The sequence below is a fragment of the Nannospalax galili genome, unplaced genomic scaffold (assembly GCF_000622305.1).
Source record: "Nannospalax galili isolate Female #2095 unplaced genomic scaffold, S.galili_v1.0 scaffold202, whole genome shotgun sequence".
Taxonomy (NCBI): Eukaryota; Metazoa; Chordata; class Mammalia; order Rodentia; family Spalacidae; genus Nannospalax; species Nannospalax galili.
In genome coordinates this window covers 536,259-549,751 of record NW_008349000.1, presented here as the reverse complement: position 1 = coordinate 549,751, position 13,493 = coordinate 536,259, and the positions used below count along the sequence as shown (strand labels likewise).

At 44.7% G+C, this 13,493-nt stretch overlaps 1 protein-coding gene across 1 annotated transcript in view; it reads right to left on the bottom strand.

Moving 5' to 3' along the window:
* Positions 1-13,493, bottom strand: part of Ppm1h (protein phosphatase, Mg2+/Mn2+ dependent 1H) — a 297,333-nt gene that overhangs the window by 150,087 nt on the left and 133,753 nt on the right. The window contains exon 3 of the mRNA XM_008846139.3: positions 5,380-5,724. Within this exon, the coding sequence (XP_008844361.1) occupies positions 5,380-5,724 (345 nt within the window). The remainder of the gene's footprint in view (positions 1-5,379; positions 5,725-13,493) is intronic.

Below are 13,493 nucleotides of genomic sequence, written 5' to 3'. Positions count from 1 at the left end.
AAGAAACTGGAAACCCTGAAACTATTAGAAAAAAATATTGGCAGTAACTTACAGGATATAGGTGTAGGAAAGGATTTTCTAAATGGGACAGAAGTTGCTTAGGAATTAAGGTCAGCAACCAATAAGTGGGGACCTCATTAAACTAAAAAGCTTCTGTACAGCAAAAGAAACAATCAAAAAAGTGAAGAGAAAACCCACAGAATGGGAAAAATCTTCACCAGTGAAACCTCTGACAGATGTTTAACATCCAGAATATATAAAGAACTCAAAAAACAAAGAATCGAGAAACCAAATGATCCAATGAAAAGATGGGCTAAAGATCTAAACAGAGCGTTCTCAAAGGAAGAAATAAAGATGCCTAAGAAACACCTCAAAAAGTGTTCAAAATTGTTAGTAATTAGGGAAATGCAAATTAAAGCCACTCTAAGGTATCACCTTATCCCAATCAGACTGGTCAGGATCTAGAGAACAACAGAAGTGGTGGGGATAAGGAGAAAGGGAACACCTGTCCACTGACATTGGGAATGCAAAATGGCTCCTTGTGAAACCCCTATGGAAAGCAGTGTCGAGAATGCTTAAAAAAACTAAAAATGAACTCTACCATATGACAAGGTTATACTACTCCCTGGCATAAACCCAAAGAACTCATCCTAATACAAAGAAAGTTGTACATCCATGTTTGTTACTGCTCTTTCCACAGTAGCTAAGAGATGGAAGAAACCTCAGAGGCCCCTAACTGATGAGTAGATAATGAAAATGTGGTATATTTACACAATGGAGTTCTACTCAGTGGTAAAGCTGAAATTGTAAAATTTGCAGGTAAATAGATGGAGCTAGAAACTGTTATACTAAGTGAAGTAACACAGACTCAGAAAAACAAACAACATATGTTCTCCCTCATATGTGGCTCCTAGCACCAAATCCTTTTAAATTCCAAGTCATTTTAACACAGCAGTCCCTTTTGCATGAAATAACTACCATCATCATGACTTAGGCTGAGCCTGATCACTAAACATAGTCACAACTGGGCTTGCTGAAGGTTGTGCTCATTCATTAAAGGAGGGCCAAGTAGAGTCACTGGACCCTCACCTGAGTATCCAGCCACTCTTCCCAGCCAACTAGTCCAGCCTTGGAAGACAAAAGAAAAATGAGGAGGAACCCAATAGAGGGATGCTTTTGGGAGCCCTTGTCAAGAAACTCCAATGGACTCTCATATGAACATTTGAAAATTGCCCTGTTCTGACTTTTTTTCTAGTTCCCTGTCTAGAACTTGTAATGCTAATTACTCTTGCCTTTACTTCTCCTTCACATCTCCTATTCATGATTCAAGGACTTTCTTCTCCCCTAGAGACAAGAGTTATGCAATTTGGGAGTCTTTCAGATAGACCCACTGAAGGGGTACTCCAATTGCCTCACCCTGCATCCCTGTTCAGCATGGAAGAAGCCAGAGTGGTTGGCGTCCCTATTCCCTATTGGCAATTTGGGTAACCCCTTCAAGAGGATGCTGTGATAAGAATAGGAGGTAGGAATTGGCTAGGCAGTTAGGGTAAAAAGACCCCAAAGAAATGTAGCCATTTTTTTGGCTAAAAGTCAAAATGTCCTTGGGCCTGTTAGCAACATATTCTGTTCCAAAAGACAAAAATGTCAAAAGTATTTGGGAGCTTGTATCTAAGCTTTGCAATCATTCTTATCCTTTTAAAATAATGTCATTATTGAGGCTGGAGAGAAGGCTCAGTGGTTAAGAGCATTGGCTGCTCTTGCAGAGTACCTATGTTTGGGTCCCAGCACCCACATGGTGGCTAACAACCATCTGTAACTCTAGTTCTAGGGAATCTGATGCCCTCCTCTGATCTCTGTGGGCACTGCATGCATGGGTGTACTTACATGTGTGCAGGTCAAACACTCATATGCATAAAATAAAAATAAACAATGTCATTATTTGTATGTTTTTATCAACAAAGCCAAGCTGTCTGACATTTCCTTAACCGTTCACCAGTAGTAGACGATGTATAGTTGTTTAACAAATTGAAACATTGTTGCCTTCTTCCTTTTAGAAGGAAGGACATATTTTTCTGTGGAGGGAAATATATCCATACTGTTGCTGTGGAAATCGGTGTTCCCTTTCCGGTTCTTAGTCTTAATAAAATAATTTAGAAACGGATGCAGAGGAAACTCAAGGTCCATTTCTTTTAGAGTGTGAGAGAAAAACAACAGGGCTGGCAAGCTGTCAATTTGATAGCTACCAGGAGGGAGATGGGAGAAGAGGAAGAGAGAAAGCCATGCCTTTTTGAGTTAGGGTCCAAGAACGCCACACGTTCAGCAATGGAAGAGGGTAAAAAGCTGCATGGCGGAAGGGGACAAGGGCATCAGAGACACAGAAGTTCTGAGTGTCAGGGAAGGTATGCTTAGGCTTTTGGCCAGTATCCAAAAGAAAAAGAAAGAAGGAAAAGAAAAAGTCATACTTTTCTGTGTTAGAACTCAGAAAAAAATGCAGTCCGCATGGTGGAGGTTCCATAACTACTGTCCTAAGAGAGGGGCTTCTGGGAAGGTCAGATATGTTATATTATTAAGTAGATAATATTAGAAACAAGTTCAGAGTAGAAAAGAAAGAGACCACCACTCCAGTTAAAATATCTTGACACTTTACTTCTGATCATCAGGGAGCATGGCTCACACAAAAAAGGCAAGCATCCAGAGTAGGAAATTTGATAGGGTTTTTTAGTCTAACAGAAGAGCACTGTGTCTCTTCTCCACTGGCTGGGGTCTTTATGGTTGTCTACTTTTAAAAGAATTGGAGGCAAAGGAAATGAAGGAAAGGGGGAAGGGGCTAGCTGCTCTGGATCACCAAGTTCTGGGGAATGCAGCAGGGTCTTTGTCTGAACAAAAATTTTACAAGGTGTCGGGGGGGAGGGGGCAATTAAAAGATTTGAATTCCTTGTGACAAATAGTAGTCATACAGTGTTTGATAGAAATACTGATATTTAATGTTTCTTACAGATAATTATTCCTCACATCTCCTTAGCATGTCCTCAAGTGAATCAGATTTCCTGTGGAGTGGTCTCTTGCCCAGGTGGTTGACATATCCAGCTAGATTAATTTTTAGGGGAGGAGACAATGGTATGTAATGATCTAACCTTTGTACGGATCAGAATGTCATATCTCTACCCAGGGTCAAAGGTAGAGTCTATTGTTTTGACCAAGAGGAAGTAGCTCTCTCTTAATGGATCTCAACAAAGCCCTGATAACTTCACTTTTTCATATGGCACGTTAAACATGGGAAATCCGAAGTGGGGTCCAACGTTGACCATAGGGGAGCGGGTCATGAGGAAGGAGGTCAGTCCTCATTGGCCTCCAAGCCCAATATAATGCCTGTCTAGCTATCTAACAATACTGAAAAGGAGATAGGATGGGAGGAATAATTACCCTCTTGAGGAGATAAAGTACTTATCTTTCCAGAAGCCCCTCCCACCGGAGCTGCTTGCATCATGTAACTCTGCTAAGTTTGTCCACTTGTCTGAGGAAAGTGTAACTTTTCCTCTGTCCTACCTCCCATTCACATTTCACTTGCTGAATACTGACTTTTCCTATTTTATTCAATGTTCTATGTCCATTCAAGCCTGGCAAAGAGTTATTTGTCAGCAAGTATTTATTGACTGAATGAATTATATAAAAGTATTTATTTATATAAATATATAGATACATACACATATGTATTTATTTGCTTTGGCAACTGTCTGCAAGAGAAATTTCATGTAACTATTCATGGAAAACATGAAAAGATAAGCCTGGGGCTCCTTCTTGGCATTTATGTGAATAAGCTTCACATTTTAAGTACAGTTGTTGCTAGGGGCTCAGTCATCAAAGAGCAGCCTTGGATCTTAGCAGAGGCCTTAGTCAATGCGACACTGACCTCTAGTGGATGAAACTGAGAATACAGCAGTTTTAAGTTAAAAAAAAAAGTTTGCAGTCCTACCAATCACTGAAGGAAGTGAAAATCCCAAAGTTCCCTCGTTTTCCAGTTCCAGTGTAAACTGACCTCTTCTGTCACTGCAGAAAGAGCCTACTATCAAATTCTTTCTTCATCCCAGCATTCTGGGCATTATCAGTGTCTAGAAACACCGACATCAGAGCTTCTAAAGGAACCTACAAGATAAGGTTTTATAACAAGGCTCTGTAGGAGCCACTTTTTTTTTTTTTTAACCTTGATTCCTTTTTTGTTCTAAGTCATCTTTTCCAGCTTCCTGGTGGAGGGCTGCACCTGAGAGGAATTTTAGATGCCTTACTAATCAAAAGCCAAATATATGTGTATCAGGAGAGAAAAAGACCAAGAAGGGATGAGTTTGACTAACATGCAGATGTAAATTTGAGGTGTACACAATCTATTTTTCCTTGCGAGCAAATCGTGAGCCACGCAAACTGTGAGCCATGACCCTGCTGTTCCACATTCTCCTCCTATCTGTGCACAGAGAGAAGTCCCAAGATCCCAGACCATGCAAGGTGCACATTCACCTCTGATGAGATGCTTCAGGCCACTGACACTTTACTGAACAGATTGTCATCACATTCTAGTCTCCAGGCTTGAAGGACACTACTGCCCACTGGCCTCAATCAAGTCCTTATAAATATCCTTAAGTATCTCTTACTCTTTATCTGTATGCAGACTGCTGCTCAGCAAAGAAAATCTTTTGGAACCAAAATATTTGCCTCAGTGAAAAGTAAGCTCGGAACTTGGAGGGGATTACAAGGAACAAAGCCGTGGCGGCCTTCCTGCCGGGCAGAGGCAAAGCCAGGGTCACTGGAGAGCTACTACCTACTCTGCCAGAACGCATGCTCAGGAGTCAGGCCAACAGGAAAGACGCTGAATTCCCTGACCAGACCCACTCACACAGTGCGGGGCAGAGGACTCCACTGCCCAGGTAAAACAAGAGACAGTTGGATCTCTACCCAAGCCCCAGCTGTTCTCCAACCTCTACCCAGTCAACAGAGTGAGTCATACCACCAACCAATACCTGTTCTCCTAGCCCATTCTTAGAGGAAGGGTACTTTTGCGCACACGACTCAACATAGTTTTCCTAAACACCTGGACTTTGTACACCTGTAAACACTTGGCAGCCACCACAGTATTTCAATTAAATTGAACCACACCAGCTGGCTCCATAGGCGTTTGATGAAATGGAAGCGATACAGCATATATTTAATACACAGAGGGCATTCTGCACTTGGCCTCCGTCATGCCAGGAACCTAGCTGTCAACTTTTAATAAGCCCTGTTGTATAAGGGAAGATGTACAGGTGGAGCAGGGCTGTGAGACCACGTATTTCAGGGACATCTTCCTAGAAGGCTTTGGCTTGAGCGACCCGAGTGGCTTGGGGTACCTACCATCTCCTTGAAGGCGCTCTCCAGGGCCCCAATGACCAGGCACTCATGCGGGATCTTCTTCTCGGTGAAGAAGCGCGTGGGTGGTGTGCTGGGGGAGCCGGGGGCACCCACCCCTCCACGCAGAGAGGCGGCGCGGGTCAGGGTGCGGCTGTGGGCGGGTGTGTTCTCCGGCTCCTCGCCCAGGCAAGTCGGGGGAAGGACGGCAGAGTTCTTCAGGATCTCCACGATGTCCTGCAGCTGCTGCGTGACGTGGTGTTGCAGCAGGCGTGATGCCACCACGGCGGCCCCTGAGCCTGCGTGACCATCAAATAGGGACCAGTAGTGGCAGGAGACACCTTCGGACTCCTGGGGAGAGAGGGTGACAGGGAGAGAAGTGAGGACCAGGTAGCCTCTGCCCTGCCACTCTCACCCTGTAAGGTCTATGCACCGCTGCTCATCCACTTGGTTATCTAAAAATTGTGGGGTCAAATTGCTCAGAGTAGGGTCCTCACATTAATTACTGCTGTTACCAACACCCACGGGATGACATGTCCCTCCCCCGCAGAGGAAGAGGAGCCCTAACCATTATCCACTGGGCTACTGCTTGGAGGAAGGGATGTACTCTAATTGGATGCCTGGGTTTGTGATAAAACTCCATATAGAAAGTAGAGGAGTCCAGCTTTAACATCTGACTTCTCACCTCCTTTCAGCTGCAATCCCAAACTAGGTTTGGCATTGCAGTCTTTGGAGAACATCCTTTTCCAAAGTAGTAAGTAGACCCATTTTCCCCCTTTAGGGATCTCTCTCTCTCTCTCTCTCTCTCTCTCTCTCTTCTCTCCTCTCTCCTCTCTCCTCTCTCCTCTCTCTTCTTCCTTGGTCTATTTCCTGTGTTCTTAAGCCATATTTTCCCCCTAAACCCATTTTAATCCAGTCCTCTCAAGAAGCTGGCTGGCCAGAAAGCCCCAAGGATCCAAGCATCTTCACGCTGTAGAGCTGCAGTTACAGGTGCATGATGCCAGGCCCAGCTTTTTTGTGAGTGCTGGGGATTCAAACTCAGGGCCACATGCTTACACAGCAAGCTCTTTAACACAATGAACTGTCACCCAGACCCTGGCCAGTGGCTTTCTAGAGTTCTTCAAATGAGCACTTTTAGAAACCATTTTAAAATTACACATGCAAGCCAGACATGGTGCAGACACCTGTAACCCCAGCACTCAGGAGGCTGAGGTAGATGAGCAGTTTGGGTGAATTTGGGGCAATCTTGGCTATGTAGTTGAGTCCTGTCTTAAAACACCCCCAAAATACATGTGCATAAGATGTATGCAGCAGGCACAACAGTAGACAGTGGTGACTGACTGAAAGAAATATGGGCATGCCCTGCTTTTAATAACCCATGGGGAAACAAACCCTAATAAGAGAGTCACTTCAATCAACAGGAGGTCACTTGTCTGGTCAGTGCTCCAAGGAGGGCTTCTTGGTGTGAAGCCAGCCTTCAGATGGGCACACTTTAAGAGACTAAGGATGTGAAGACCAGGCTGAGGGCTACATAGAAGTTCATATGTAAAAAGGGAGGGGAGGCAATGCCAGGAAATAGCAACAGCAGGTGCAGAGGCCTGTGGGAGGAAGGTGTACGAGTAAGGGGAGGATACATCATGGCCATGCCGCTCAATGGGTTGTGACACAGGAAAGGAGGGGAGAGGGGTGAGACTGTAGGGTAGTGGTAAGGCCATTCTATCATTTCAGGACACATGAGCCCAAGAGTCACAAAAAGCCAAGGAGGCACTGTCCAATTTGACTCACGTTTTGCAAAGAAAATCACTCAAGCTATATTTTGACAACCAGGACAGAAGAGTTTGAAAGTGTGGATGCCAGTTAGGAAGTTGCACCCTAAAAAGAATTCAACCAGACTCAGACAGACACACACTAAGAGTTGCTGCAGAGCAGAAGCACCAGCAGAACTCTAACTCAGAGCCAAGGGACATGAAGAGAGCTAAACATTAAGGATTAGCAGTCTGGATGCCAGCCCCACCTTCCACACACATCAGTCAGCTGGGTGGGAGGCAATGGTCGTTCAGCCATGGCTGGGTCAGGCATGGCCTGGTAGTCAAAGGAGCTGATCTCTTTGCTGTGGTTTCTTGATGTGAATTGCAGGTGATAGTTACCTTATGCAGGAAGAGGTAAGGGAGCTAAACACAAGGTGTGCCAAGTGACAGCTACATACTATGTACAAAACACAAGTGCACAGCAGCTACCACCAATCTTGGAGTCTTTCTCTTTTTTTTGTATAAAATATTTTATTTATTGTTTTTATTTTATGTGTATGAGTGTATTGCCTGCATGTGAGTGCACCTGGAATGCCATGGAGGTCAGAAGAGGGCTTCGGATTCCCCTGGAACTGGAGTTAAGATGGTTTGTAGCCACCATGTGGGTGCTGGGAATTGAATCTGGTTCCTCTGCAAGAGCAGTCAGTGCTCTTAACCACGGAGTCATCTCTCCAGCCCTCTTGGAGTCTTTCTAGGCTTCAGTTCTCCACCAAATGGGGGTCTACCCTCGAGGACTTCTATGCCTCTGCTAACTCTGAAGTTCTATTGTGCAGAAACAGAACAGTGTGGCTGGGGAACGTGGGTGGAGATCTTGGCCTTGAAGACAGGATAAACATGACTGGGACTTAGAGATGACAGGGCCTGGTAGCCCAGGGACAGGGAGTACCAGGTGGCTCAGTGATGCAGGAGAATTAGGAAGACTCTGCTTCTCAGGGATCTCTTCTCCCTTCTTACTAGCGACTGTTTGGGAGAGTGATGTATTCTTTACACACTGATTCCCAGACTGCTTTGCAGGTCTGTGTGGACTTGTGATATGCTGGTCAGGGAGTGCCCAGTAGAAGCCTCATGGATGGATGGAGTTAAGGAACAATCTGACTGGCCTGGACTCTTCCCCCTTCGTTCTTCTCTCTTCCTGCATAGGTCACAGAAGTAGCACCTGGAAGTAGAATTAGCACCTTGCAGGCAAGCAAGAAAACAAGGTTGAAAGCTATAGGCCCAGATGGGGGGACCAGGGGTCAGAAGAGTCTGGGCCCCGGTAGTCTTGCTTGGGGGACCACACAAGCCTCGTGCCATTTTGGTTTGGGCTTCTTGTCATGTGGGCTTCATGGCATTTGAGCAGCTATTCTTGTCAGGAGCTGAGGCCACAGAATAGAAAGGGTGCATGTGTTTGTAGGGTATCCTGGAGCCTGTGGCCAGCAAAGGAGAAGAAGAATGCAAAATGAACTAGGTACGGGCACAAAAAGGAATTATAAATGGGTAGCAACTGGAACAAAGCTGAACCCAGTTCTGGGCTCTCAATTCAGGGAGCTGTGAGTAGGATTTGGGGGTCCAATTAATCTTTATTTTCACAAACCTCCAATGTTTATCCTTTCCTCCTATTAGTACTACTTGGTAATAACAGTATTGGCAGTACCTGCCCTTCCCCAAAGAGCCACCAAAGCTGTCATTCCAAATACCTTGGGTTATGGTTTATGTTCACCGACACTTTGAAATGTCAGTTGTAACTAAGTCTATGACTAATTCTGGTTATTTGTTACATTAATAAAAGGCATGTTATATCACAAATATGGTTAATTTTTAGTAACTACTTCAATATACAGAATTCTTTGCTATGCATATATATTATTATTAATATTTATCTATTTATTTGTGTGTGTGTGTGTGTGTGTGTGTAGGTGAACATGTGCTACAGCATGTGTGTGGAGGTTCCACTTTGTGGAGGCAGAGTCTCTCTTGTTTCTGTTGTGCTGGCTCACTCGTAGGCATCCAGGCATTCTCCCATCTTGCCTTGGGGTACTGGGATTACAGATGTGCACCACCACATTACATCTGGCTTTTTATGTGGGATCAACCTCAGGTTGTCAGGCTTATATATGGTAAACACTTTCCCCCACTGAATCATCTCTCCAGCCTTATTTAATTTAATTATTGCACTTAGAAACATAATCCTGGGCTGAAGAGATATCTCGGTGGTGAAGATCATGGATTGCTCATGCAGAGTACCCAAGTTTGGTTCCAGTACCCATGTCAGGTGGCTCCAGGGGATGTGACGTCCTCTCTTGAACTCTATGGTGCACACTCTCTCTCTCACACACAGACACACAGACACACACACACACAATTTAAAACTAATATAAAACAAAAACTTTCCCACACAGTCATTAGTAATAAGGGAAAGGAGATACCAGACAAGTAGTCTTCCTCATCCTCCTGCATCTTTGAGTCACCTGGTACTCCCTGTCCCCGGGTTTCACTGGATGACACGAGAAGCTGAGGAGCCCTGTTTTCCCGCTGTGCTGAGGGAAGGCATGTAGGAGATGGGCCTGCACTCCTGCTGCAGCAACCATGACCCCATGTGGACTGCTTTGACCACAAAGAGCTTTACCCTAGGCATCAACCAGGTATTTGACCAGCCAAGGGCCACATTAACCCAGACAGTAAACAAAGTGATTCAGCTTGCATCCTGATCATCACCATGGTCTCCTAGATGGGGCAGTCATGTTTTTCTATTGGTCTGGATAGCCCTCCCTGGAGTACAGTGGCTTTCCCAAAAGAGAGACCCACAACCAGGAAAAAGGGCTGTTCTGCTGCAGAACAGAAGGGTTTCTTTATCATTGCAGTGAGTATCCCAAAGGGCCCAAGGCCACCTATGCATAACTCCCAGACCTTCCATACCCAACTTAAGACCCAGAAAATGTTTTTAAGGACTTGTCACAGGAGCAGGCAACAGATGCAGTGGAGTCCCCCTGCCCAGATCTTATTGTATAAAACTTCATTGTGTGTCTAGAGTCATGGACCACAGCACAGAAAATCCTGTAGGATGCCCCACACGGCAGCTTAAGTCTATTCCATTTTAAGGGAAACAGTTTTGAAGTTTTCCTGACAAGTAGTCCAAACATTACCTTCAACCAGGGAAGGCATTCCAGCTATGCCACAATTCTCAGCTGAGAAAATAGTGGAAAACTTTAAACAGTCAAGAAGAAACTGGATTGGTGGGGGGAACCCCTCTACATAACAGTGCCAGGAACTGGGGCAGCTAACCTCTAAATACAATGACTGAGTCTTGTGACTAAAAACTGCAAGGCATAAAGAAAGTGTGTTTCTTACTATAGATGGAGAAACCGAGTGGTAGTTGATGCTAGGGTCCAGCACTGACTATTCTTAAAAGTCCCCAGGTGAATCTACTGAGCAGCCAATGTTAAGAATCTGTGTATTAATGGAGAAGGGAATGGTAAGCACTCAGGAGACCAAGGGTATGGTCCCCAATCTGTCATTAGCTCATTAGATGACTCTGGGTAAGTTAAATCTCCCAGAAGGGAACAGGCCTGTGGTGTCCACATTGGGTTCCCTGGTTCTGAAATGAGACTTTAAGAAAGAACATGAACTGGGATAGTTGAGTATCCTCTGGACTCCCACTTTAATCGCAGCAATGCAGCTTTATTAGTTATAAACACTGGCAATTTGCAAGAGATTTTGGTTGAAGAAAGAACTCAGGGGACTGGAGAGATGGCTCAGTGGTTAATGTACTTTCAGAGGACTGGAGTTTGGTTCCCAGTATCCATATCAGGCAGCTCAGGAGGCTTATAACCAACTGTAACTCCAGCTCTAGAGGATTCAACACTCTCTTCTGGCCTTTGCAGTTACCTGCATACACACACACACACACACACACACACACACACACACACGTGCAAAAGAAAAAAAAACATATAAATAAATAATAAAACTTAACAAATGTGGGGTTGGAGAGACTGCTTAGTGGTTAAGAGGCCTGGTTGTTCTCACAGAGGACTGGAGTTTGGTTTCCAGCACCAACATGGCAGCTCACAACCATCCATAACTCCAGTTCCAGGAGATCTGATACCATCTTTTGACCTCCATGGGCACTGCACGACATAGGTACACTGACATACATGCAGCAAAACACTCATACACATAAAAATAAAAATAGATTAAATTTTAAATGCTTAAATTTTTTTGAAAGTCCCTAACTAAATCAAACCAAGCTCATCAAAAGATGTAAAAATTGCTGGTGTACTCATAGACAGGGGAAGTAAGAGTGAGTGATGTGCTTAATAGCACATCACTATGTGGAAAATAAAACCACAAAGTGACCTCTCATTGTATGCTACAATTCCATTTCAGCTGCTCCAGAGGGAAGGAGAAAGTCAGAGAAACATCCAGTTCCAGGCCTAGAAGCACTCCATCCTGTACCAACGCTCCTATGGAAGGGAGCAGCCCAAGTGCTTTATAAATACCAACTCCTTTCATTCTTACTCCAGTCTTATGAATAATCACCCTATGAGACCCAGTTTTCTCCTTTGTTTTATAGAGAAAGAAAACTGCTCGCAGTCATCATCTAGTAACTGATGCAACAGGGACCAGAGTCCACATTCTAAGCTGTCAGCCCCTGTGTATACATGCCACCTGGTCCATGCTCTCTGCCTGCCTCAGGGAGAAGGCCTGTCTTGATGTATACCTGGCACTGCCATCCAGATCTCCACTGTGGAACTAAGTTGCAACTAGTGTGATTTCTTTCCTCCTAAATGCAAAATGACTGTATTTCTATTATTGATCTAACAACTTTTTCTGTGGGCTGGGTCCCAGCTATGAGCCCTGGTCTGGGTTCTCTGATCCTGGCTCCAGTGAAATCTCCATTCTAGCCTGAACTCAAGCCCTTTTCCCACCCAAAGTATAGTACAGGCTGCTAGATGATCACTACTTCTATCATCTTTACTTAACCCCCCAGCCATCCTTGGGTACTAGGTTTAAATACCATTTCCTCCAGGAAGTGCCCACTGCCCCTGGCACAGAGGGATAGTAACCTTGAGGGTTAGTAGGCTGGGTGTGATGCTCAAGTCTGGCCAAGCAATGGGAGGATTCTCAATGCACTGCTCACTGTTGTGTGCTGCCAGAAAGAATCACCTTAGTATGAGGCCCCAGGATACCATCTGGGAGCAAAGAATGCCTGGGCTAGGACAATATCAAGGAACCTGCAAATGACTGACACTAATGGCTTCAGGAGGCATTTCAAAGAACAACGATGCTGGAGAGGGCCTATGGTATTTAAAATGTGATGAAAATATTATAGAGAATAAAAAGCTGTAACTGAGAATAAAACTCTGCTTTCAAAAGTGGCACAATGAACTGGATGTTGTGGTGCACACCTTTAATCCCAGCACTCAGGAAGCAAAGGCAGGTAGATCTCTGTTGAGTCTGAGGCCAGCCTAGTCTACATAGTGATTTCCAGGTCAGTTGGGGATATATAATGAGATTTGAAGGCTCCTCCTTTCCTCTGACCTCCTCCTTTTCTCTAATGATGTCATCAAGTGCTCTAAGATGAGCAGGATTGGTGTTCAGAGCCAGAGGAATGACCGACTGCTTAGTGTCACACCAACGTCAAGGATCTTTATCAATGCCAAGGGGTCAAACCAAGAATAAGGCAACCGGGGATATCTACGAAACTGAGAAGACAGGCTTGAAGAATCAAGTTGCATGATCCAGATGATGCAAATCATCTCCAACCTGTGACTTCTCTTGCTTCACTATTTAGAGCATTAACTGACTCCTGACTGTCCTTAAAACATCCTTTGGCATCCTGGACGCTGACACTTCTGAGTGCTGCTTCCTCTCCCACACATCTCCTGTGCCTTGTCACGGCTCTGGAATTTCTCTCCCTCTCAGTTACCTCTAGAACTAGGACCTGTGTTCTTCTGTCTTCTAACTTCTGTTTGCCTCACTTTCTGATGGGGAACTATTCATCCTCAGCTTTTTGTGGAAACATGGCCTCCCACTTCAGATCTGCTGGGCTACCACCACCTCTGCATGTCCTCCCCAGCAGTGTCCACCTGCTCTCATAGCGATGCTCACATAGGTCTGCGCAGTTGGATTCACGGGCTCACATGTGCTTATTTGCTCTGGTAGTTCAGTGAGCGCCTGGCAGAGCATAGATGCTCAGTCAGTATTCACTACACAGAGAAAGGAGGAGAATTCATTTTCTATTTAATTAATTAATTAATTAATTAATTATTTAGAGTTAGGGTCTCAGTCTTTAGCTCAGGCTGGTCAGAAACTTGTGATCATCCCGTCTCA